General features: G+C 47.6%; 10 protein-coding genes across 10 annotated transcripts; 5 read left to right on the top strand and 5 right to left on the bottom strand.

Moving 5' to 3' along the window:
• Window positions 1-162: 162 nt before the first annotated feature.
• On the top strand, window positions 163-1,463 carry aspD (septin aspD; the record flags this gene model as incomplete). Its single annotated transcript, XM_040848589.1, has 6 exons — window positions 163-289; window positions 342-470; window positions 523-604; window positions 659-796; window positions 861-1,074; window positions 1,125-1,463. 6 exons carry the CDS (start codon window positions 163-165, stop codon window positions 1,461-1,463), a joined length of 1,029 nt encoding a protein of 342 aa, XP_040707061.1.
• Window positions 1,464-1,975: 512 nt separating this feature from the next.
• ASPSYDRAFT_52967 (guanylate kinase) lies at window positions 1,976-2,812 on the bottom strand (the record flags this gene model as incomplete). Its single annotated transcript, XM_040848588.1, has 4 exons — window positions 1,976-2,248; window positions 2,338-2,540; window positions 2,606-2,716; window positions 2,794-2,812. 4 exons carry the CDS (start codon window positions 2,810-2,812, stop codon window positions 1,976-1,978), a joined length of 606 nt encoding a protein of 201 aa, XP_040707060.1.
• A 350-nt stretch (window positions 2,813-3,162) lies between these two features.
• On the bottom strand, window positions 3,163-5,048 carry ASPSYDRAFT_83330 (putative Golgi matrix protein; the record flags this gene model as incomplete). Its single annotated transcript, XM_040851211.1, has 7 exons — window positions 3,163-3,389; window positions 3,441-3,547; window positions 3,600-3,879; window positions 3,939-4,365; window positions 4,422-4,802; window positions 4,857-4,960; window positions 5,039-5,048. The coding sequence occupies 7 exons, from the start codon at window positions 5,046-5,048 to the stop codon at window positions 3,163-3,165; spliced, it is 1,536 nt and encodes a 511-aa protein (XP_040707059.1).
• A 2,658-nt stretch (window positions 5,049-7,706) lies between these two features.
• On the top strand, window positions 7,707-8,018 carry ASPSYDRAFT_25347 (uncharacterized protein; the record flags this gene model as incomplete). The annotated part of the gene is made up of 1 exon (XM_040844151.1): window positions 7,707-8,018. The coding sequence occupies one exon, from the start codon at window positions 7,707-7,709 to the stop codon at window positions 8,016-8,018; it is 312 nt and encodes a 103-aa protein (XP_040707058.1).
• A 1,191-nt stretch (window positions 8,019-9,209) lies between these two features.
• ASPSYDRAFT_52965 (glycerol-3-phosphate dehydrogenase GUT2) lies at window positions 9,210-11,485 on the bottom strand (the record flags this gene model as incomplete). The annotated part of the gene is made up of 4 exons (XM_040848587.1): window positions 9,210-9,274; window positions 9,333-10,661; window positions 10,716-10,975; window positions 11,049-11,485. 4 exons carry the CDS (start codon window positions 11,483-11,485, stop codon window positions 9,210-9,212), a joined length of 2,091 nt encoding a protein of 696 aa, XP_040707057.1.
• A 1,421-nt stretch (window positions 11,486-12,906) lies between these two features.
• Window positions 12,907-13,708, top strand: ASPSYDRAFT_37776 (uncharacterized protein). The gene is made up of 3 exons (XM_040845568.1): window positions 12,907-13,066; window positions 13,119-13,357; window positions 13,426-13,708. The coding sequence occupies exons 1-3, from the start codon at window positions 12,974-12,976 to the stop codon at window positions 13,517-13,519; spliced, it is 426 nt and encodes a 141-aa protein (XP_040707056.1). The 5' UTR covers window positions 12,907-12,973; the 3' UTR covers window positions 13,520-13,708.
• Window positions 13,709-14,106: 398 nt separating this feature from the next.
• On the top strand, window positions 14,107-15,912 carry ASPSYDRAFT_83327 (cytochrome P450; the record flags this gene model as incomplete). Its single annotated transcript, XM_040851210.1, has 4 exons — window positions 14,107-14,475; window positions 14,564-15,321; window positions 15,389-15,507; window positions 15,605-15,912. 4 exons carry the CDS (start codon window positions 14,107-14,109, stop codon window positions 15,910-15,912), a joined length of 1,554 nt encoding a protein of 517 aa, XP_040707055.1.
• A 626-nt stretch (window positions 15,913-16,538) lies between these two features.
• Window positions 16,539-17,595, bottom strand: ASPSYDRAFT_216304 (uncharacterized protein). The gene is made up of 2 exons (XM_040844105.1): window positions 17,487-17,595; window positions 16,539-17,423 (listed from the first exon to the last, which is right to left on the bottom strand). Exon 2 carries the CDS (start codon window positions 17,114-17,116, stop codon window positions 16,709-16,711), a length of 408 nt encoding a protein of 135 aa, XP_040707054.1. The 5' UTR covers window positions 17,117-17,423; window positions 17,487-17,595; the 3' UTR covers window positions 16,539-16,708.
• Window positions 17,596-20,535: 2,940 nt separating this feature from the next.
• ASPSYDRAFT_37770 (uncharacterized protein) lies at window positions 20,536-21,285 on the bottom strand. Its single transcript, XM_040845567.1, has one exon. It carries the CDS (start codon window positions 21,050-21,052, stop codon window positions 20,810-20,812), a length of 243 nt encoding a protein of 80 aa, XP_040707053.1. The 5' UTR covers window positions 21,053-21,285; the 3' UTR covers window positions 20,536-20,809.
• Window positions 21,286-21,557: 272 nt separating this feature from the next.
• On the top strand, window positions 21,558-23,819 carry ASPSYDRAFT_25342 (shugoshin family protein; the record flags this gene model as incomplete). Its single annotated transcript, XM_040844150.1, has 4 exons — window positions 21,558-21,606; window positions 21,671-22,115; window positions 22,168-22,673; window positions 22,732-23,819. 4 exons carry the CDS (start codon window positions 21,558-21,560, stop codon window positions 23,817-23,819), a joined length of 2,088 nt encoding a protein of 695 aa, XP_040707052.1.
• Window positions 23,820-24,027: the final 208 nt, after the last annotated feature.

The raw sequence follows: 24,027 nt of genomic DNA, 5'->3' as shown, positions 1-24,027 counted from the left end.
GACTGGCTCAATTCTTGGGGTAAGGCTCCGATCACCCTCTAAGACTTGTTTCTCCCTGTGGGCTGCACCGATACCTTCAGTTTCCTCTATATTTTCCTATCGTACTCCTTCCATTGACCATCTTCTGCCCGAGGAACTCTCTTTGAATCCCCTTACACCACCATGGCCACTACGAGCTCCGCCCCGTCGACAGTCTTCCCCCGGAGCCATGTCGGTTTCGATAGCATTACTTCCCAGATCGAACGGAAGCTGCTGAAACGTGGCTTCCAGTTCAATGTTATGTGTGTTGGTGAGTTCTCTTTCATCTGGCCAGATGTGCTTGATGCTAAACTGATAAATAGGCCAGACTGGTCTCGGAAAGTCTACTCTGATCAACACCATCTTCGCCTCCCACCTGATCGATTCGAAGGGCCGTTTGACCCCCAACGAACCCGTACGCTCGACCACCGAGATCCAAGCTGTTTCCCATAGTATGTGGAATTCCTGTGCTGCTAGCGACTTGATTCTCTAACCAAGTCATAGTCATCGAGGAAAATGGCGTCCGTCTCAGGCTCAACATTGTCGACACCCCTGGATACGGTGATCAAGTTAACAATGATAGATGGTAACAGTCTACACTTGTCGCCTGCTTACCGTGACTGGACTAATTTATCACCAGCTGGGACCCAATTGTGAAATATATCAAGGACCAGCACTCCGCTTACCTCCGCAAAGAGCTCACTGCCCAACGTGACCGCTACATTCAAGATACCCGTATTCACTGTTGTCTATTTTTCATTCAGCCATCTGGCCATGCGTGAGTTTTATGGACCGATCGACATGGCACATGAAGAAAATGAAGCTAATTATTTGCCTAACAGTCTGAAACCCATCGATATTGTCGTCCTGAAAAAGTTGTCCGATGTCGTCAATGTCGTTCCTGTTATCGCCAAGGCCGATTCACTCACCCTCGAGGAACGTCAGGCCTTCAAGGAGCGAATCAAGGAGGAGTTTGCCTTCCACAACCTCAAGATGTACCCGTATGATAACGATGAGCTCGATGATGAGGAGCGTGCTGTGAATGCCCGCATTAAGGTAAGGACTTCTCAGTCCCTAGGTCGGTGTCTCATCTAACGATCAACCAGGATATAATCCCTTTTGCGGTTGTTGGAAGCGAGAGGACCATTGTCGTCAACGGTCAGCCTGTTCGCGGACGCCAAAACCGCTGGGGAGTTATCAATGTGGAAGATGAGAGCCACTGCGAATTTGTTTCCCTAAGAAATTTCCTTACCCGTACCCACCTCCAGGACCTCGTCGAAACAACAAGCCAAATCCATTACGAGACCTTCCGCGCTAAGCAACTTCTTGCCTTGAAAGAGAGCAGCGCTGCAGGTGGCCATAGTGGCGGCAGCCGGCCAATTAGCCCCTCGGCTGACAGGGAACTAAGCCGCAACTCACAGCGAGTGACGATGAACGGCTATTAGCTGAGCGAAGATCGATGAGGAACCAAAAAAATTTCTACTTGATAAGCACCGTCTTTTAGTGTCAGCGGTCCTACGGGGGCGAATGACTGACTCGGGAGACAGTCCTCTCGGGATTCGCTTCGTTCTATTCTTTACCACCGAAATCCGTGTCACCATCCACTTCCTTACCAGCATGCTTACAGATATCCCTTTTTAACTCCAGGCTTTTTCCGTATATTTATTGTTATCCTCTTCCGCTTACAGGGAGAACGACTGGGATTACCTCAATTTCCTACGATTTCGTTTTGCGCACAACGTAAAGAGAACTAGCATGAGAGCGCTAGCGTCGGTCTGGTCGTTTCATGTACTTAATTCCCTTAATTAACAGGTTCAAGTGAAATCCACCTCTAAATATATTCTTCGGCACTTTCTATGCATAATAGCCAAAAATAGCTAAATAAGGATGGGTAGGTGCTCTAAATAACATTACTCATAAAATCACGCCTACCTCCTAGAGAACCTCACTGTAGTCGTTATATCGCGGCCCCGAACTTCCCATCATCAATAATATAATCCCTCAGTTCCTTATAGGCGATCTCTAAATCGTCATTGACAACGACCTTATCGTGTGCACCAGGCTGTTTCGAATACTCCAGTTCGTTCTTCGCCTGCGTCAATCGTTTTTGTAAACTCTCCTCGGTCTCAGTCCCCCGACCGCGTAATCTCCGTTCTAACTCTTCAACTGACGGCGGCGCAAGGAACAAGAATCGCGCACTCAGATCGGTCTTCTTGACTTGTTTCACGCCCTGTCCGTACTCGCAGCATAGCTGTTAGTCTTCTGATCCTAAACTATTGCGCGAATTTGCTAGCGGCGAATGAGAATCGGCAAACGAACCTCCATCTCAATGTCAAGAATACAAATCCTCTCCTTCGCTGCGATATCTTTAACGGCCTGGACGCTCGTCCCGTAGTGGTTCCCGCCGAACTGAGCATGCTCGATGAAGCCGTTTTTGCTCACGAGGTCGAGAAAGTCTTCTTTTGTGGTGAAGTAGTATTCACGCGCATGTTGCTCGCCAGGCCTAGGGGTTCTAGTTGTGTCTGGCACTACGTCAGATTACTCTTCTGGGGTTTTTCGGGCGTTGAAATAAGGAAGATTCACGAACGAGAAACAGAGAAGCCAAAGGTGTTGGGAAATTCGGCGAAAAGTCTCTTTAGTAATGTTGATTTGCCGGTTCCGGAGGGACCTGACACCACCACGGGCCGAAACTTTTGGACTATTCCTGGTTATTATGTTTGTTTCCTAGTGAAGAGCTATATCATAGCGAGTCTTGGGGCGAAATGGGGTCCGTACCTGCAGTGGTAGTAGCCATGGTAGCTACCGCGAAGCGGGTTGAAAGTGCCAAACGGGTGAAAGATAACGAGGAGAACCCACCGAGCCTCGAAAAGGTTGGATGCATATACTGATACCTGTTTAATAAGGGACTTGGTTGCGATTCTATGTTTTCTACGGTCGGGTCATCTGTTGAAGGCGGTGGGACGTCTGGGACCGAGCCTAGCCTCAAAACGAAATTTGGCCGCTTTCGGCATAGATACATGGGAGGAATAAATAGCAAAAGTAGTGGTGGGGTAAAGGTCCATATCTCGTACGATCGGTATAATGTAATGCAGCAGTATATCGACGTTATTAGCGGCGGGCGGATGCCAATATACACCGTCAACCTCACTTGGCCAATTGGTTATTATCCTGGGAAGAGGCCTGTGACTCTTGTTCAAGGAAATTTGACCAGAGCTCTGCTAGAGACTCCTTGCTCGTGGCGCCATTATCCAGAAACTCAGTTGCTAAAGTCGGTGTACTAGGCGTGCGATGCATGGGGGTACCGGGGACCCGAAGCCTGCCAGAAGCCCCTGAAGCCCCGGGACGAGCCAGACCTGCCTGCTCACGTTGCTCTGGAGAGTGTCAGTCACATCTTCAGGTCCGAAGCTTTGTTTGTTACCTACCGTCTGACCACCCCAAAAGTGCCGCAATAAGTTGTAATATTTGGAACTTCTTCGGATCTGATCTATCAAGTGCGAGAAAGTGCAGTAGATGATTTGTGACAATATGGCTATTCGTAGGTTGTTAGTAGACAGCAGATGGGGAAACACAGAGATGCGCACCGGTCAACATTATCTTCTGGTTTGCCCTTCCTTAGAAACCGCAGCGCTTTTGTCAAGTGGTCATTCAGGGTAACAGCTTCATGCCTCAGTTTGCCAATCAGGAGGTTTTTCTCTCTAACCTCTTTCTCAAAAGGCCGGACTCTCTCAAGTTCCTGTTGAAACTCTTCTAGAGATTTTCCCGAGTCTGATTCTTTTGCCTTAGCATCGCTGAGTGCCTGCTTCAGTTCCTCGAGCTGAGCATCAGAGGTTTCAACGAGTTCACGAAGCTCCTGCTTGCGTGCTGCAATAAGTTAGTGGGGACAATAGAAGCGGTTTCCCTGGGGGAGAGGGGACACTTACCGGCCTGGATTTCTTGCAAGGATCGTTGCAAACCATCCACAGTCGCTGCTTGGGATTCACACTCAGAAGAAGTCTTCTCGTATGCGCCTTTCACAGTAGCCAATTGTTCCTCCAGATCTATTACTTTTTCTCCCAAGCTTTCTCTGATTGAACGTTCTTCCATGGCGAGCACTTCCCAGTTATGCATTGCCTCCTTTGCTTGTTCGAACTCCGACTGAAGATATGATTCATGTTCGAGGATATCGTCCTTCTCCTTCAACCAATTTTGTTGCGACAGATTTGTTCGTTCGCGTAGTTCAGAGAGCTCCTTTGACATTCGTTTATTGTCATCTGATAGCTCCAATACCTTTGATTCGTACTCTTCCTTCGTGCTAAAATTTTGCGCCTCCAAGTCCTCGATCTTCGACCTCGCTTGAGCAATTTCTTCCTGTGAGATGTTACTTAGCGCAAGGTGTGGAAGAAGTAACGACAAATTGTACGTACGGCATCTTCTTTGAGACGTTCACCAAGCTGGGCTTTGATCGTGTTCACTCTTTCAAGCAAACCACGGTACTGAGATTCTGCGTGCTCCTTTTTACTCTTCGCATCTTCTAGTTTGCCATGTAGAACCTCCATATCATCATGATGTTTCGACTGGATCTGTTCCAGGGACTTCCGCATATCGGTCACTTCGGCACGTAGCGAATCTCGGTCTTTAACAAGGGCCTCGAAACGGTCTTTTGATCGGAGAGCCTCCAGGATAGGTGATTTGGCTCTTGAGTCATCCGGTTCCTTGTCAACATGCCCGTCACTTGAGTCAGCATCCAATTCCCCTCCATTTTCTGTCTCTTCCGGTTTGTTGTCTTCGGTCAATTCGGGTTGGTCCTATCGTACAAACTCAGCATCACGAGGTAACAACGATCTTCGGTGTATTGTTACATTATTCTCCACAGAACCTCTGCTATCGTCTTTCAAACTGCTCGCATCGAAGGCGTCAGATTGAACCTGCACCTTGTTCTTTTTCTTGTTCTTAGATTTTCCGCCTAATTGGAGACTCTAGTTAGAGTGAACATCGTTGCAAAATGGAGAGGGATTGGGATAATTTTTAGTTTATAACGTACCCTCAGGCATTTTCTAAATTGTTTTTCACCAACAATGGGGAATTTCCGGGGATCAATAGGAGTTGTTTTATCTACTGAAGGCAACGGGCGGCCATAGCTGTCAACATCACTAGCGCGGTTGGATGCTCGCGTTGCCCAGAGCTTCCGCTGACTGTACGTACCGGGCTTCCGTAGGTGTGCTCAAACATGAGCAACACTAAATACCACACACACATCATTTGGCCTTATCATTATTGTTGTTGTTGTTGTTGTTATTGTTTTTAAAATTCAGACATTTGTAGGCCAAAATGAATGAGAAGCCCGATGAAACAACCTTTGGTTGCTACCCTACCATGGTTGTCACTGCTTGAACATGCGTAAAATTTCAACAAACACGTGTGTCTAGTTTCATAGAAGATCCCCGTTCGAACGAAAAAATGAGTGCATGTTATAAAAGCATGAGAGTATAGCCAATCCCTTTCCTTGGGTGTTGTGAAGTTGATAGTATGCTACCGGAGAACAAGTACGAGGGCGAAACATCATAATGAAGACTACTATGTAGTATGGATTCTCCGAAGCCTCAGGGAGATGGGCATACATCAAAGAGATTACCTTGTACCTAGTTCTAGACGCGAGCAGGGGCCTTTGGTTCATGGCCGAGAACCCCAAGTGTACGGACTCGAGAGTAAATAATCATAGAGGCAATTCAGTGTTGCCATATATCACCACCCATCGTGCTACGTTTAGCGAGCGTCACTCCCGGCATCAAGCTACAATGTAGCGAACCAGACAAAGTGGTACACTGACTCAGTAAAAGCCGTTCTCGAGAGCCAAAAGAAGGGGGAGGGAAATAAAATAAAAATCTCAGAAATTTGGTCACGACTCACGAATGCCAGGCTTGATTGGCGTGGGGGCTTGCGGGGCCGAAGATAGATAGTAGTACAACGGATAAGTACTGGGTATTTCGGGCACAACGGCGTACTTTGGCGGCCACAAAAGTACGCCGATAGATTCAGTATAGAGTATCCGTCGATAATTCTGAGTGCACCAGTACTGTTGCGAAAGGAGCGACGGATTATAGGAATTCCTACCTGTTCATTAGAAACCGTAAAGAACAACCATTAGGAAGGAAGCCACTACCATTACCGGACGTGTTCCATTTTGATCAAGAAACTATTTATGATTTCTTTCGATCTCCATCTCTAAAAGTACCAGACGCCACAAGCGATATCTCGAGTGGACACACCTCGGAGAGCGGGGTTGATCCCTGAAGGAAGGCTGGTTTTTCCCAACCTTAGTACTTGATGCACCTCTACTCATTATGCATAAATCGGTGAGAGGACAGTCTGATACACCACATCCGGCTGAGGCCAATGGGAGTTTTTTCCAGCTCTTGAAGCGGTCGGGCGAGCACATGATAGGCCAAAAAGCTCCTTGGGATATGCGAGTCATTTGGAGTTTGGACTGATGGCACTTCTCTGACGGAGACGGAAAAGCTCCCCCCTGTCGCTCCACTTGGAAATGGACAAGGGAGTTTGTCCGCGTCCTCTGCTCCAGTCATTTCCCCTTCTACCACCAGCTGAGCAAAATACAGTTTATCTAGTTCTTTTATTCTTTCCCTACTTGACTATTCCTGAATCCTGATCCTTTGGGAGTTTGGGTTGCGTTCGGCTACACTCGTGGCCCGTCCAGAGTCCACACGCAGAGTCAAACCGGCTTTGAGTCCGAGGCGACGCGGCATGACCTGTCCGCCGTCCACGAATTCAACGTGGTAGGGACAACCAAGCATTAGTGCCGCATTCCAAGTGCGCAGTCCGACCAGCATGATATCTGCCCACGCGCAATAATAGACAACCATGATGCCGGTCAATAATCACAAGACTCCTGGAGCGCTGATAGCCCTGCTGAAAGCGGCCCACAACGATTCCCAGTTTCACACCAAGACCGCCGGAACCACATTCGACCAACTCTAGTCCACCTCAAATACCCGTTTGGATCTGGGGCCTTTCCCAAAACACTCGCAAAACCGTTATGCCAAGAATGGTCCATAGCCTTATTAAGGACCTTACGAGGCGCTGCTACAGCGGGTGAGCCCGTACAAAACCCCACCCGCCACATGGCCATTCACAGAGGCTCGAGTTCTGGAGGAACAGAACGCTTGCTCCTGTTATTTCCCGAGGATTCTCCATTTATGATAACAGTATGCATCAAGATCGAGTGTCCGTATTCCTTTCATCCCTCGATTCTTCTTGTGGCAGCAGCATTTCATTTCGCATGATTTTAGCAAGAAATTGCCTGTGGACCCGTCTTTTTTTCGAGCGGGTTGCAGGGAGAAAAATTTCAAAAAGCTTCCTGAATCCCAGCAAAGTCGCTGTGATTTTATTTCCCTCTCATACCGCCGTGCTCCTGTAACAAAAGAACTCGATCCACGATTTGCCGACACCATCCCTGCTCCACCTTCATTGCATTAATTTGGCAAGGTCCGGGGCCTGCAAAGAACCATGCCCACCAGGATTTCTCATCAATTATTTTTCTTCCCTTCTTTTTCCTTTTCTGCTCAAGACCTCCCTTCTTAACTCCTGAGTTGCTCTCTTTCTTTCTATTCCCCCCAATTTTGTCCAATCATAGTGAGCTATCCGCCAACGCCAGTGTTGTCCAATTATCGCATACCTACTATACTATAGCTTAAATGGCCAACCCAACATCATCGGATGACGAACCCGTTTATATGCGGGCGTTAAATGCAGCTAGGAATGGCGACAAAGCCGCTCTCGAAGGGCGGGATGGAGAAATTCTAGCATCTGCTCGCGACGCGTTATGGCGGAAAGTTGAGGCGAACCCAAACTATTTGCTCAACCGACACGAGTTTGCACTCTTCAACTACTACCGGCAACACTACGAGAAAACCGCGAAAAACAAAGAAACAGTTCGGAAAGCGGTAGCCCGATTTTGGGACAACTACTCAGAGGGGCCATCGGGTTCTAAACAGGGCAAGTCATAGCAATGGCCTACCTACCTACCTACCATTTCTTCGCCATTATCGGGTGTCCAGCGACGCCTTTCTTACATTTGCCTTTGTTGTCCGGTGGAGTGGTCGTGTCGTCCTCGAATTGCTGAAGACAGTGTGCTTATATCATCGGTATCGGACAGGCTCTGGTAGTCTCCGACTAATTTGCTGCGAATTTACGACGGAATAATCATGTTTCTGGTCCAGGCTCAAGATTCTCAGTCCTTCCACGACCTAGTGAGATCTTTTTGGGCGTCTTTAACAAAGCAACTGTTCAAAGCAGCGTTTCATAATGTATAGGGTGGAGTTTCGGGTTTTGTCTTTTTTTGTTCTCTTTTCTTCTCGTCTCTTTCGGTCTCTACAGAAAAGTACATTCTATTATTAATAATCCCAGGATGGAAGCTGAAGTTGCATTGGCCGGCCCTGCTCTTATTCTGCTATTGTCTCGGTAACTAATGGCCATTCTGGTTTTGTCACTATATCCATTCTACTTGAGCACTGTTCCTCTCAACTATTGACTTAAGATTATCTGTTCTCGAGCGAAATAATTCAGGTAGTGTCCCCCTTACATTGCAATCGCTCTTGATACATCACAGTCTAATCACTTGGAACGGTACCTGGGATAGATGGGTCAGATAGTAACGAAGTACTTATTATCAGCTTGAAACAGTTGGGGAGCTAGATAAAGGAGGCTGAGCTGACGGCGAATATTGAGGTGTTCATTAGACCACAGAGTATTATTTCTATTAGTTATTATCCTCACGCAGAAATGTCATAATTATCTGACACCTGTCAACGTGGCACCTAGTGCAAACTTAAGACGTCATACTTCCCCGGCGGCCCACTAGACTCCTGTTAGGCTATTTCAGGACTGAGGCTCAGAAGGGTTCCAGTTCAAAGGCACCAACTATAGAAAATTGAATTATCTTTTCAATAACCAAATACATTAAGCACTCCCCATTGAAATTGTCTAGAAGTTCATACCCAATGCATAGCCTCGTCATAAAAGCGTGAATGAGGCATTTTGCAGATTCAATACTATCACCCGAATTCGAATATAAATATAAATATAAATACAAATACAAATACTTCCTGGGTGCTGTCTTGCACGGAGCCCTGATTCGAGTATCCCTAGTAAATTACAATTTCTAATATCTATGACAAAGTGTCAGATGCCATTAGCGTCTATTTGTTGGCTTGGGCCTCGCTATCCATCACTGGGTTATGAGCAAGTACGTCTGCTGGGGGTTCTACGCAAGATATCAGCACCAAAACGGTCACATTGATCAGGGTCTAGCCTGGACTCACCTGTTCTTGTGAATGCACCACGCTCGCTAACAAGCAATTGTTTGACCCTACCACCCTCTACTTGATCTCGAGTCACGTTAAGGAGGTTCGGGGCCAGACCCATTGATGAAAGGAATTGTACACTCTCTTTCCATTCGAGGTCTTTTCTGCTTGTGTCCCAGTTTAGTTCCTCGCCCATCAAGTCGATTACCGTAGGAAGCGCTTCGAGGGCAGCCTGTGCGTTGAGGAATGCCAGGCGGGTTCTTCGTGCAATAACATCGACTGCTGTTTGCGCATATTCGTGGCGAACGGCGAAACGGATCTCGCCATCAATGAAAGGGTAAAGAGCTGAGATGCGCTGGCCACGGACAGGGAAACGTGTCTCAGTTGGGGCGGACAATGCAGCAACTTGCCATGCACGATCCCCGTAAGAAGTTGTCAAATGCTTGGCCACTTCAGTCTCAAGACCATAGTGTTGGATGAGATTGATGAAGAGAGTCTTAGACCAGCCATGGGCACCGATAAGGCGGACCTGGTGGGTTTGGCATGAGCCATCCAGTGATGCATGGTCGGCAACCAGGCCGCGACCGCCAACACCACTGATATCAGGAGCGTTGTGCAACTCACGAGGTTTGAGACCGAATTCCTTGATTGCCTCATCAACAGCCTCTTCGGCCATCTGGCGGTAAGTAGTCCACTTTCCTCCGGCGCAAGTCAAAAGACCTGAGGATGAAACCGAAATGAGATGGTTGCGAACCAGAGCTTGCGAACTCTTCACTTTGGGATCCCGCACAAGAGGCCTGATTCCGGACCACGCAGCAAGCACATCGGTTCGGTCAACATTGATATCAGGAGCGATATAACCTCGAATTTCGGACAGAATCCAGTTGATATCCTTTTCAGATGGTTGAGGCTGGGCGGTGATCTCCGTGGGAGCATCCGTAGTACCGGCGATCGTGTTTCCCTGCCAGGGAAGGAAGAAAATAACTCGGCCGTCAGAAGTGGATGGATCGATGAGGCCCATGTTGGAAGGGCTGTAGTAGCCAGGCAGAATTACGTGGACACCAGAGCTAGGTGCCACAATCTCCTTCACGTCGGGCTCATCCATCTTTCTAATTGAATCAGTGAATGGGCCGGTGGCGTTTATAATACCCTTAGCTCTGATTGGAATTTCTTCTGCTTCTTTGCCATCCTTCCCAGGGATACAATCACGAAGCCGAGCGCCATTCAATTTCCCGGACGCATCCTTTGTCAGGCCGGTGACTTCCATGTGGTTGACAACAGTGCTACCATACAGCGCGGCAGTCATCGCGAGCGAAACGTTCATGCGGGAATCATTGTGGGCACCATCTACAATATTAGCCCATCATTTTGGACGCCTAAGACAACCCGAAAAACACATACCGTAGTAAACCATGGCACCAAGAACGTTATCCGTTCTGAGCATAGGGAAAGCCTCAATGGCCTTACTCTTCGGCAAGAAGTAGGAACTCTCGATTCCCTCTGAGCCAGCTAACCAATCATAACATTTTGTACCGGCCCAGAAGTAAGGGACCTGCCACCAATTCTGTACAGGGACCATAATCGGAAGCCAACTAGAAAGGTGAGGAGCGGTGTTCAGAAAATACTTGCGCTCCCTTAGAGCCTCTTTCACCAGCTTATACCTAGCAGCAGGAATGGACACGTTAGTTTCCGCTTGAGTCAAAAGGTCCAAAAAAAAAGACACAGGGAACTAACTGGTTGTAGTCCAATTCCCAAACCGCCTTTTCCAAGTAACGTACGCCACCGTGGACAAGCTTAGTACTCTTGCTACTTGTCCCAGCGCTGAAGTCATCTCTTTCAACGACAGCAACTTTCAATCCACGTGTTGCCGCATCGAGTGCAATTCCAGATCCTGTAGCACCCCCGCCAATTACGAGAAGATCATACACTTCCGCATCACCGGAAGAACTGCGTTTGAGATCTTGAATTTGTTCCAATCGAGACTTGATTTTCGGAAAGCTGGGAGGCACAAGCTTGCCTTCGTGGTATCCCGGCGGTGGAACTGCAGGCGCTTCGAGTCCGGGAATGTTGCGGGGACGGTATGAGAAGTAGAACACGCCTGCACCGACAGTAGCTGCGGCGGAAGTATAGAGGAGAGGTCGCAGAATTCTGCGATAATTACGCGAGGCCATTGTGCAAAAATGTGAGGAACAAAGGGCCGCCAATTAGCTGTTCTGACAACAGCTGACGTTTCTCTGTCGCTGAAGCAAAGAGAAAGACTGCGCAATCAGTCCACTGGGGAGGTCCAGCGTACGCGACTCCTGTAAGTAGTGCGCGCGAAGTATTGCTCAAAAATTTATCTAAAGAAAATAGGTTAGAATTCTAATTCTACGTAGAGAGAAAAAAGACAGCCAGCAATTTGCGAGGACAACAAATAATGTGCAAAAGATTACTTCGGGCTGTCCATACCTCGCGAGAATAAAACGAACAGGGACAATTGCGTCAGAACGGGAGCCCCGAAGGAAGGGAGACGTGGTCGGAGGGAGGAATCAACAAGTTGTCGCGATGAGAAGAAATAAGACTGTATGTTTGCGAGGGATGCACAAGGGAATATGAGGGAGTCGACAGCCGATGACGAGGAGAGGGCAGTCTGTCATGATGGAAATGGCCGGGTAACCTTCCATTCTCTTATACCGCGTCATGACGTTTCTCCCGGCGCCGCGTGAACAGTGTCCGGTTGACCCTTCAGACTGCCAAGTTCCAGCAGTTCCAAAAGATGCGACTATTGGAGCACAAATGCAGTGGAGCAATGACGGGCTTACAGCGTCAACCAAGAATGTCCCACCAATCAGGCGCTCGGCAGCCAGAACAAGGAAACAGCAAGATAACCCGCTCAACGTGCCCCAGCCTCCATGTGACCTGCAAAGGATTTTCGGCGCGCGAGTCCAGATTCCAAGGGCCAGGATCCAGGAACAGGCTAACAACAAGAAGAAGTCACCCAGGCGATCAGGATTTGAACAATCAGAAATTTGATCATCCCGTGATCAGTTTGCTGCTTTCAAAAGGGCAGGTCTGTCGAGACAAGCCCCTTCATTCGCGGTCGAGACTCCGAGGCTCTTCACCTGCAGTCCTTAAATGGAGACCAGTTCAGGCGCTCGGGCGGCGCCTTTTTGGTCCTCGCAGATGGACTCCGAGTTGTGCATCTGGCCTGGATTGGTATTATTGAGGATGCGACCCACTGACTATCACCTTGAAGGCTAAGGTTGTGTGTATAAATTTAGGTGTAACCAATTATTGCTATTACCCTTCTTCAAACGCCTCGCAAGAACATAGTTGAGAGAAAGAACAACCCTTCGGTTCATTGCCCGGTTAAACTATGCATCGCGGTGGCTCACAAGTCACAAATCACAACAGCAGCTTGAGCCTCATCACCCACTTAGTGAGCCTTCAACGCTGCAGGAAGTTGAGTCAACTGACGCGCCTTTTTCAGTCTTATCATCAGTATGTAAAATTAACTATGATCATTGTTATGTCCGATCAAAGGTGTTGTTGATAATTCACTATAATTCAAAGCCTTATGAATCTGTAATTTCTCGCATTAAATAAGTCGTAACCCTTGTATACCCATCAGGCAAAACAGAACCCCCTGGTTCTCCAATGGATGGCTTTGGGCTACGGACATGCCCCAACAGCTTAGGGAGGATATATGTTTGTTAAATTTCCGCCGTTTAACTACACGATTCGCCTTTGAGGACTGTTTGCGGGGGAAGGAGGTACAGTACTCATATGTTTCACTCTGTTTTCACTCTGTAACTGTTCCTATAGATCTGCAGACCATCCCCACATACGGTATACCCCCTTACTCTGTGGAAACCTCGACAAAGTCAATATGAAAAGAGTGCATGGATTCCCAATAAGCTATGTAAGGCCTGTTTACACCTTTCCATTCTACCGTTAGGAACAAACGAGGTTTCCTTGTGTGACGCTATATTGAATACTTCGTTTACTGTACAGACGGTGAATTGCCGACCTTGGTCTTTGACATGGACAGAGGAGGTGAGGAACTATCCCCTCACCGACATCGTTGATGTCAACATACTCGCTTCGCAAGGTCATTGAGGTAAAATCAAACCTTGAGTGGTCCCGTCAAGCTTCCGCCCAACCCACACCGCGGGCAGCTGCTCCCATCCCACTTCCGAGAGGCCCTTTGGCAAAGCATTTTGTGAGCATGTTTGCCATCTCCAATTCCTCCCCACCCCCCTTTTGTGTGTGTGTGTGTGTGTGTGTGTGTGTGTGTGTGTGTATGTGTGTGTGTGTGAACTCCCTAATGTGCTCCCTACAGAGAAGTGGCCAGTCCCAAGGAAAAAATGAATAATCGAAGAACTCACGAGGAAACACATGGATCTGGCTTTCAGCGGCAGCCATGAGACTAAGTATCAAATTTTGTTACAGCAGAGAAGGGGCTGGGCGGAAATTGTTCCGGGTGCGGAATGCTCTCGGTTCCTCTTGGTGAGAGGAAGGTGTCGCAGTGGCGAATCACGACCAGCGCATCTAAGACTCAACTGGATTACCCCAGCTCATCCCAAACTGGAGGTGAATGCGGGGTGGGGCTCGGCGCTTTGAACCTTTTTCGCAGCGTTCTGTGAAACGGAAAAGTTCCTCTCGAGGCGGAGCTTTGCGAAGTCATCTCGCACAAGGAATGGAAGAATGGCACCTTATATCTGCATGGCGCTCGAACAACCATGGTCACCTTGAACGCAACAAGCTCTAGCATACCACAAGAAAAGCAGACAACAGAGAAATTCACAGCAGTATGGCTATCGCAGAGGCATTGTCCTTCGTCAACGGCAGAGTTGTCGAATATCCCCTGCAATCATTACTTATAGTCGCTTTCACCGTCCCAATCCTTTATGTTTTTATCAATGAATTCGTCCGGGCTTCAGCTCGCATCCCCGGCTTTAAGGGCCCTCGTGGCCTGCCTCTGATCGGTAACCTCGCCCAAATCCGGGAGAATGCAGCAGAACAATATCGTATCTGGTCGAAGACATACGGGCCCGTCTATCAGATTCAACTCGGAAATATCCCCGTCATAGTGATTAATTCTGCTGCATCCGCAAAAGTCCTCTTTGGGCATAATGCACAGGCTCTAAGCTCTAGACCAGAATTCTATACGTTCCATAAAGTGAGTTCAGAATGGCCTAGCTATCTTTTTTTTTTTTTTTTCTTTACTTGATCACTGTCCAGAGTAGTCGCTTACACTGTGTGTCCAGATCGTTTCAAACACAGCCGGTACAACTATTGGTACCTCTCCCTATAGCGAGTCGCTGAAGAGACGCAGAAAGGGCGCAGCATCCGCCCTTAACCGGCCTTCGGTTGATTCCTATGTATCCCATCTGGATGTTGAGTCTAAGGCATTTGTGGCCGAGCTTTATAAGTATGGGAATGGTGGGAAAACACCAGTCGACCCCATGGCAATGATTCAGCGACTTAGCTTAAGTCTTGCCCTCACTCTTAACTGGGGAGTGCGAGTTGCGTCTCAAGAGGAGGAGCTCTTTGACGAAATTACAGAAGTTGAAGAGGAAATTAGCAGATTTAGAAGCACCACCGGTAATCTACAGGATTACATACCACTTCTACGTCTCAACCCCTTCAACACAAGCTCCCACAAGGCGAAAGAAATGCGAAACCGGCGTGACAAGTATCTTAGTTCGCTCAACCGTGACCTAGACGATCGGATGGAGAAGGGTATTCACAAGCCTTGCATTCAGGCCAACGTTATTCTTGACAAAGAAGCCAAGTTAAACTCAGAGGAGCTTACTTCCATCAGTTTGACCATGTTATCTGGCGGACTAGACACTGTCACCACCCTTGTTGCCTGGAGTATTTCTCTCCTAGCTCAACGGCCCGATATTCAGGACAAGGCGACAAAGGCAATCAAAGAATTCTACAGTGAGGACCAGCCCCTATGTGACTCCGGGGACGACCAAAAATGCGCATATATTGTGGCACTTGTCAGAGAATGCCTCAGGTCAGTGCACCACCATTACACCTTTATGATGACTAAATTGAATGCAAAACTAATTGATTTACTTTAGATACTATACTGTCCTTCGTCTTGCACTGCCGCGAACATCAATCAGAGACATTACCTATGAGGGGAAGGTGATCCCCAAGGGTACCGTCTTTTTTCTCAACTCTTGGGCCTGTAACATGGGTATGTGACCTTCCTCCTCTGAACTTTGCTCCTCGCCGTCATGCAACGTCAAAAAAAAGGTTTAACTTACATTTCTTTTTTCCGGCTCAATGAACAGATCCTGAAGTTTGGAGTGACCCGGACGAATTCAGACCTGAACGCTGGTTTGAGCAACCCGACGCGCCAATGTTTACTTACGGTATGGGCTATCGCATGTGTGCTGGCTCACTTCTCGCCAATCGTGAGCTGTATCTTGTCTTTATACGGACCCTGAGCAGCTTTCGCATTGAACCTACCAGCGAGAGGGTAGAGTGGCATCCTGTGAAGGGGAACTCAGACCCGTCGAGCTTAGTGGCGATTCCAAAGAAGTACAAGGTGAATTTTGTTCCAAAGAATGAGGCAGTGCTTGCCAAAGCCTTGGCTTGATGGGTTTAATAGGGTTGGCTGAGTTCTTTGTTTGGAAATTTCGATCCAGGAGGAATCCAAGGAGTTATACTAATTGAAAGTGCCCTATATTTATATAAGGCAATGCGAAAAGGCAGATCGTCCGGGAGTACACATCCGGACATCCACTTGCATGGCTTGTCTAAACAAAGTTGAACCGTAAAATCCAGCAATATAATGAATTGATGCACAATTTCATTCATAGTACGATGCGGACTAATATAGCTCTTGATGTTTCTTTACAATCCGTGGCACAAGTATCTCTAGCCGAATTCCTGGAACACCACCCTATCAAAAGCAATTTCAAAGTGCAAAGCTTTGAACTGATAGCAAAGAAGTGGCCTCAAAAAAAAATCGCACCATCAGGAATTGCAAACGTATGAGTATAAATCGGTAGGAATGCAATGTATCGGGTAACAAGATTAAGTTCCGTCCCAAAAGATCCAGTACTTTTTCGTTTCTCTTCTCTTTGGTCCTTTCTTATGGGAGAGGTGTGGTTAGGTAGGTCATTTTCGTCATTCTGGCATAACCTATATCATCAGCCCAATTTTCAATACCGCATTGACAGCGAGGTGAATGTCACACCGTTCTAATTTAAAATAACAAACGAATAATTTCCGAATAAACGAGGGGTATATCGCGGTAGAAAAATAATAGAGACAGTATTGGGCGGTAGGTGGTCCAGAGTCGGGGAAAGGACAGTTTAGTAAAGTTGAGATGTTCGTCCCAAAATAAAGCATCACCAGTCATCACTAGAATTTCAGATCGGCCAGCGAATTCATGACGTGAGACGTCTTTTAAGGTCGCGAACATGGTCAAAGCAGCTGGCATAATCACGTAGCTCAGTCTGGGATTGCGATGATATTGGGGAGCCATGTGGCGAGTAGCTGTGGAGAGAAGACAACGATGTTTGTGACGAGGACGGCGACATTGTTCTGGGATAATATGGTCGGCAAGAGTTCGGCGACAAAATTTGAGTTGTGCTGGAAGTCGGGTTGGTAGCCAGACAACGCCCCGCGTGGTTGGGGCTTTTCCTGAGCGCCGCTCTTAACTCTCGTGTTGATGCGGATGTGGGTTCATGCATAACGTCGAGTTCAGCGAGTCTGCACGATTGGGTACAATACGGGCCTCCCAGCGTTTGTCGGTCGCAGACCAAGCAGAAGTCCAGGGTCCATTCGGTAGTCATGATGGGAGTTTTGAGAATAGGGCAAGGCTGACACCGTCGCACTAGACGAATTGACGAGGAGAGATGGGACTGTCCTTTGGGTAGCAGATTGGGAATGAATGTTGTTGAAAAAGCAGGATCAGCGGCGAGAGCTGATCTCCGGCACGAGGTACAAAGCGGATGATGACTTGCAGCGCGGACGATGGATATTGTAAGACTGAGGTGATGACATAGGGATGAGATTCACGGTGAGGGATTATATCGGTAAAGAGTCAAAGGACGTGATAGTTCAGTACAATGGAAGAATATTGCACAATGGATGGAGAAACTGTGGTCAAGAGGTTATGCGTTCCAGTCACCTCATCGTCACCAAATCTATTATCATCCTTACCAGTCGTACAAGCATGCGCAGTCCAACACAAGGAGGGTTCCCTAACTCATAGCGACATAGGATGAAGATGATCGGGGAAATATGCAGGGAGGCAAGCAGATAGGGGACTGACTCCAGGACTGAGCAAGAGAAGGGGCAACCGACAGTATTATAGAGAGGTTTTCGACCTTGGGGGAAGTTGAGCACTTCAACTCAGATGATCGGGGAAAGCGTTATGGGGATGGAAGTGGAGACCGATTAGTCCAAAATCCAAAGGCATTATGCAAAAAGGCAGCCATGCTACGACGCTTCTGCTCTAGTTGCAATGATTTTCCCAATCAACATTATCATCTTTGATAGGAACTGCTGCTGAAAGGCTGCTGGAATGCCCTGAGCGGGATTATCTGGCGCCTTTCATTGCGTCAGGAACATCCCGTTCTTTGCACTGTGTGGTTGGAGTGGAGAATGTGAGAGGGGTTGTGGGTGTGGTACTTGCACTAGGCCTGTCCAAGATTAGTTCTCTTGCTTCAAACTTTCCCATGCACCAATCTCGGTGGGACAGGGCACCGCCAACCACTCAGCGCCCGTGTCGCCCCTGGCTCCTTGATGGTCATCGACTCATCTCTCCGACCTTCTCCTCCCAAGGTTCTCGCAAACTTTGGCCGAGAGAACTGTGGTTGGCAAGTGACCACAGCATGAGGATGGTTTGGATTGAGTGGGCAATTTCCGAGACAGTATCCATCATTGACGTGGTGACTGATGGGGGGATATTTTGTTCTCGTCTAGTGTCCGCTTCGTGTCCTCCTATTATTGAGGTCATTGTCTGAAGAGAGCGGCTTGCAACCTGGCCAGCCTGCTAGCCGTCGCCTCGCAGTAGTCTGCCAGTCCAGCACAGAGCTCCCCCTCGGCAAAGAATAATAGTACCCCGGGGTGATTTATTATTGCCTCAGTCCGCCCCATCCGCGACCCAACTTCCAGCCAGGGCGAACCAGCTGTCCAACAGTCAAACAGTCAGTACGGAGTCCGTTTGTGACCACGTTGGTAGTGAGTCGAGTGACGAGAGACCCTCCCGTCAGCTTCAATAGGATTGTGGATATGAGCCGACGGGTGATGCGCGTTCTCAGCGGGCTCTTAACCTAAAATAGCGGAGGCGGCCGTCCAAGACCCCAAACTTGACCCAGTACATAGTGACGGACGTACTAACGACGTACCCACAACGTACGGTTCACGAACCCGACAGGTCCCAGCGATGCCATTCTGCAATTCGTTCTCTGTCAACGTCGTGGCTCGGGCGCTCTGCATGAGAAGTAAGAATGGGAACTTGGGAAGTGGTCCGGGGAAAAAAAAAAAAAAAAGAATCGCGTAAGCAAGGCACAAGTGAAATGACAACCTTGGGAATTAATAACTACTACAGATGAGGTTACAGGAGCCCAACCTCGTCAATTATACATACTTGTAATCGCTTGCCCCAGGGGCCATAATGGAGTTTGTAGAGAAAATATATTGTAGCATAAGCCAAAGGGAGCTAAAATTTGCGAATATATATCTAAGGGTACTTTGCTTGTTAAAGACCTAACAATGCTCATGTATCTTGAATGGATCATGTCAAAAACCAATAGTAATCTGGCTGATACAAAACTTGAAACTATTGGGTTATTGGGTTATAAGCTGTAATAAATACAAGTACCTCACCACCCTCCTGCAGCTTTAAAGTGCATTGGTGCACCAGGGACATCCCAAGACTACTCTGTAAGTTAACTTCCCATGCCTCTCTACAAAAATAGAGAACCTCTTTTATCTCACTTCATCCAGTTATGAGTATGATTCAGGATATTTAAGCTCTGTTAGCCATTCCTGATCCTCCTCAAATTATTCGCTTTTTTGCACATTCTTCTCAGGTTCTGTTGAACCGCCATCTCAACACCATAAAAAGCATTCGATAAACACTAACACACCCTTTTCATATCATATCACACTATCTGCAGCCTCTCCATGATCTAAATTTCATTAACTAGAGATCTCAAAAAGGAAAACCACCACTACGAATTTCCGTATGTACCTTCGATGTTCGCGGGAAAAAACCTGAATCGTTGGTTTTCCATATTAATTATAGTAAAAATTACATGCGAGTAGTAATTTAACAAGGAATTGGAAGAAATACCAAGGGGCCTCTGGCGTTTATCATGAATCGCATGGCAAGAGTCTACGGCCAGTACTGCCTACTAAGTCCCAGTACATACTGCTTTGGATGATGAGTCTGTCAAGTGTATTGAGATTTTTGCGCCTCTGCCCTCTGGTAGCGAGGCTCACCGAGGGTGAAATAAAGTCCCAAGCTCGGAAGCCGTCACCAGCGAACTCGTCCTTCGCAATGAGCCGATTGTTGGGTTAAGTTTGATATCTGTTGGACTCGAGATACGTACTATAGCTCTGTCCATACTCAATAGCTACGTAGTTAAGTTACGTATAACTTTTTATTTCAGTTTATCATTTATTTTTAGGAAAGCGCACAATTTAAATAACGCCCTGTCGAGAATCGAGAATTTTGCGAAGGCGGACGTGTGTTGTTTGCGAGATAGCGAGTTTGAAGCTAGCTGCGTATGGTACACTCAGCAATCATGCGCGGGGTCAATCCACATCGAACACACACAAAATAGCGACCTGGCAAACCCGAGGTCCAATTGTACCCAAAGGCACAATTCCTTGCACCTTCAGGTTATTCCTAACCCACCGCGCTATGCCCGGTATGGAGTTGGCTGTGTCTGATACTCAGGTGGACCCTAATAACGTCGCACATTAGCGGGCACCTTGTTGTAGATTACCGGGCATCTCAAATAGGCCAAGGTAAATCCAAGTAATCAGAGCCCATCGGCAGCATTGTAGTCCTCCTGGTTGGAGTTTAGTTGAGAAGAAATGCGCGGATCAGTAGCGTAGCTCCGTTCTGTCCGCACGGGTGTTACATAACTTTAACGATGTGCAAAAAAGGCTCATTTGTGGAGGATAATATCACGTCGTTCATTGTCCGCTGGATTTGTCTTGTTGGATTGCAGGAATTCGAACCAAGGTCGCTGGCAAGGACAACTCCGTATCATTTTTGTTATCGGCATTCGCTTTGTGCCCCGCCAGATCTTTGGGCACTGCCAACTTAGCTGAATCAAATACCACATCAGTTAAAATAGTACTACTTTGATCGAGAGCCCAAAACATACTTGAGGCCATGGTAATTGCCCGTAGGACGTTATCCCAATTTGCAAGTACGCATGCCACGGCTAACCACATGGAACAGCATTTATAGTTAGTAAGCAGATCGGATCAGCTCAAGTGCGAATAACATGCTAAGCTAAGAATTACACACCTTCTGTACCGTCTTTAAGTGTTTCCAGCTTAGTCCGAAGAGCCTCCATCTGTCTTGCGAGGCCATTGCTCATGTCACGGAGCTGAACCAGATTATCCAATTCAGCCTTCTTCGACGCAATGCGAGCCGCCAAAACTGAGGACTGTTGTTGAGATACGGCACCGCTTGCTTGTCGAAGGGACGCTGCCGATGTTCCGGGGCCCAGCATGGAGGTAGGGCGGGACGTATGTGCCATGGTGGCGGGGAGTTGAAATCAAGCGGGGAAACAGGGAGGATGTCTCGATTTCGAATGGTGGCGCAGAATACCACAATATCTGTAGGGTGATGGCAATTTGGTCACTAATTAAGAGAGCCACTACGTGGTAGTGAAGTACACCAGTGCGCGTTCAAGGTGGCCGTTAGAGTTAGCTAACTATCGCTGACGGGAGGTTTACTCATTTTTGGCCCGAGACTGACTGGCCTCACCTTCCAGTGTTGCAAAACAAAAGGAGATTTACGCTATTCCTATAATGGAAAATCGTCAACAGTAGGTGCGGTGCCCCATGGACCTGCCTCAACTCAAATCCAAATGTCTCCCTGCACTTTCTTCTTGACAGTCTCTCACGCGTTCGAGCTTCAAGCTTCCAACACCCTAATGATTGAGTTGATTAGGCAACTTTGGTTCCTACTTAGAATATAGTGAAGCCCGCGGCCATCGATTATTACAATTGCATACTTACCGCCGCTGCCACTCGTGAATTATGGCTCGTCTAAACGAGTCAACAGCCTCGGCTGAACCAATTGAGATTTGTTCGTATAAAGATCCAAAAGCCCCCAATATCGTCACGCCATGCTTATATCTATTTTTGTTTAGTAAAAAGACGGTTCGTACGACAGAATCGCGAAATTGCTCGAGTAAACTCAATCCAATCACTCCGAATTCGGAGCCTCGAGTCCGAAGTCTCCCACTTACTCTCTGAAAATGTGTCGCTGCGAGAGCAGGTCATAGCTCTCACGCAGGATTTGGAGCGATTTGAGACAGCGAAAACACTTCACGACGGTGTCTATGACGTAAAAACTAGGCTAGACAGCAAAATAGTTGAGCTGAGCAGCCTGATCACAGAATTGGGTAGTCTGCCGCGTCGTTATGCCAAAAAAACACGGGATGAACCCGAACCGATGGGGAAAAAATTGCCAAAGGACTCAAACTTTACTCAACAAGTTAAAGACGCCAATCCCGACCGAACCTTGGAGCTTGAAGCAAATGGGAAACTACCCGTCATACTAGAAGACAAGTGTTTCCCCAGGCGCACACTCAAGTACGTACATGCTTCTCAAACGAAACCAATCTGTTGCTGAAAGGATTTGCAGTGCGCAAGAGCTACACGAGCTGTCGAACAGCGACACGGATATTCCAAGTTCTTCTGGATCGGAATCCTCTGCCAAATCTCCCAAACAAGGTAGTGAAGGCGACAATGTGTCAATAAAATCACACATAGGGTACGCGAACACGAGCGCAATGATTGGGTATGCAGAAAATGAACACCCACTACCTCCCAACCTTGAAACACGAAGAAAGAAAAGACCAGGTCCAATTCCAGCAAATGAAGTCCATGGTGACACAAATTCCACATCTCTTCTTGATTCAAGATTCACTCGGAAATGTGGAGCAAAACGCAAGTTTTCAGCCGAAGACGAAGAAAACTTTTTTGAATCGGCAGCAGCTGAGGAGGATGACTTTGAATTCAATCGTCCTGTTCAGTCACCAGTGAGACTATCTGCGCAAAATAGTCACTCCGCATTTAAAATGAAGACTGGGCAGAAACAGGCGGCTAAGAGCCATGTACAACAACCTAAGCGGAAAGTACTCGAACCAAGTATGTCAAGCTAGCTTCCACCTCACGATGTCATGACTGACTGTGCAAACAATAATAGAGAGCACGAATAGCACCATATTTTCGCCAACAAAATCAAGTACCACGAAAATTCAGGACAAATATCAGAACCATACGATCGTCGGGAACAATGAGAACTCGATCCCAGAGCAATCCAAAAGTGACCGGAGTCGCAGCGAATGTTCGTCCCCGAAGAAAACTAGCACACCTATCACCAGCAACGATAGGGAAATGAAATATAATAAGCAGGAGATGAAGACCGAAGTGGGGAGTGATCCCATGCAATTCCACGATATCGAACAGCCCGAAATCACCGCAACCCCGGATATGCCTAATAGTCGCCCGTCAAGACGACGCGGCGCAGTTGTCAGCTATACCGAGCCAAACCTACGAGATAAGATGAGAAGATCGACGAACGAACTGGGACCAGCTGTCAGCGGGGATAGGTCGCGAAAATCCAGTACACACGCAGACTTGAACTGGGACCCGCAGGAACAGTCTAGTCATAAGAGCAGCTCTGTAAAGAAGGCTCGGGGTTCCAAAATCGCAAATCAAGATCATAATTTAGTTAGCGACGAAACGCCTGGCGAACATTTGAAGCGAAATCTGAGTGTCAGTCCGGAAAAGAAACCCCAATCCTCCGCGCGACATATTGATGGCGGAAAGGAAGACGCGGAAGGTCAACTTCAGGAGCAATATGTACCAGGCGAAAAAGATCTAGAGGATCAATTCGGCAATATGCTGCCACATCGCGATGATATTGTTCAAAAGGATCACCCGCTTTCTGTACACGGCAGATCGGATATCTCCATGGAACTGGACCAGGCAGCTTTAGTTACGAACCGAAAGTCCCGAAGACATTCTTCGAACACCAAGTCTTCCGGGCGAAACACTATACCGAGATATTGCACCAGTGACATGAATGCAGAAAGCCTATACAATGAGATGGTTACGACTTGTTCAGGTTCAGGCAGCTCAAATAGCGAGCTCTCCGTGTTTCCTACGAAGGCCGATACCTTCGCCACCGGGGATCAACAAGAGAGCCCAAACGCATTGTCTTTGATGGGTTCAACGGGGACAGGGCGAGGCCAACGAATTGCTGCTAGGCGGAGAAGCATGGTATTATAATAGTTTATTGACTATTATAGTTTCAGTCCAAACAAGAGCCGCACCTTCGGGATAAGAAAGCCTCTCTTAGTTACATTCAATCTGATTCCACATTGCTCCAGTTTGGAATGGAACGAGTCAAGCATCAAACTTTAACTAAATCAGTCCTATGTGGTTCACGGCGGCGCACCTAAGCCCGCAACTCCAAGGCCTCGATATAAATCAAGTT

This window comes from Aspergillus sydowii (genome assembly GCF_001890705.1).
Source record: "Aspergillus sydowii CBS 593.65 unplaced genomic scaffold ASPSYscaffold_1, whole genome shotgun sequence".
Lineage (NCBI taxonomy): Eukaryota > Fungi > Ascomycota > Eurotiomycetes > Eurotiales > Aspergillaceae > Aspergillus > Aspergillus sydowii.
The sequence above is the reverse complement of the archived record's forward strand: the minus strand, read 5'-3'. Positions and strand labels throughout refer to the sequence as shown.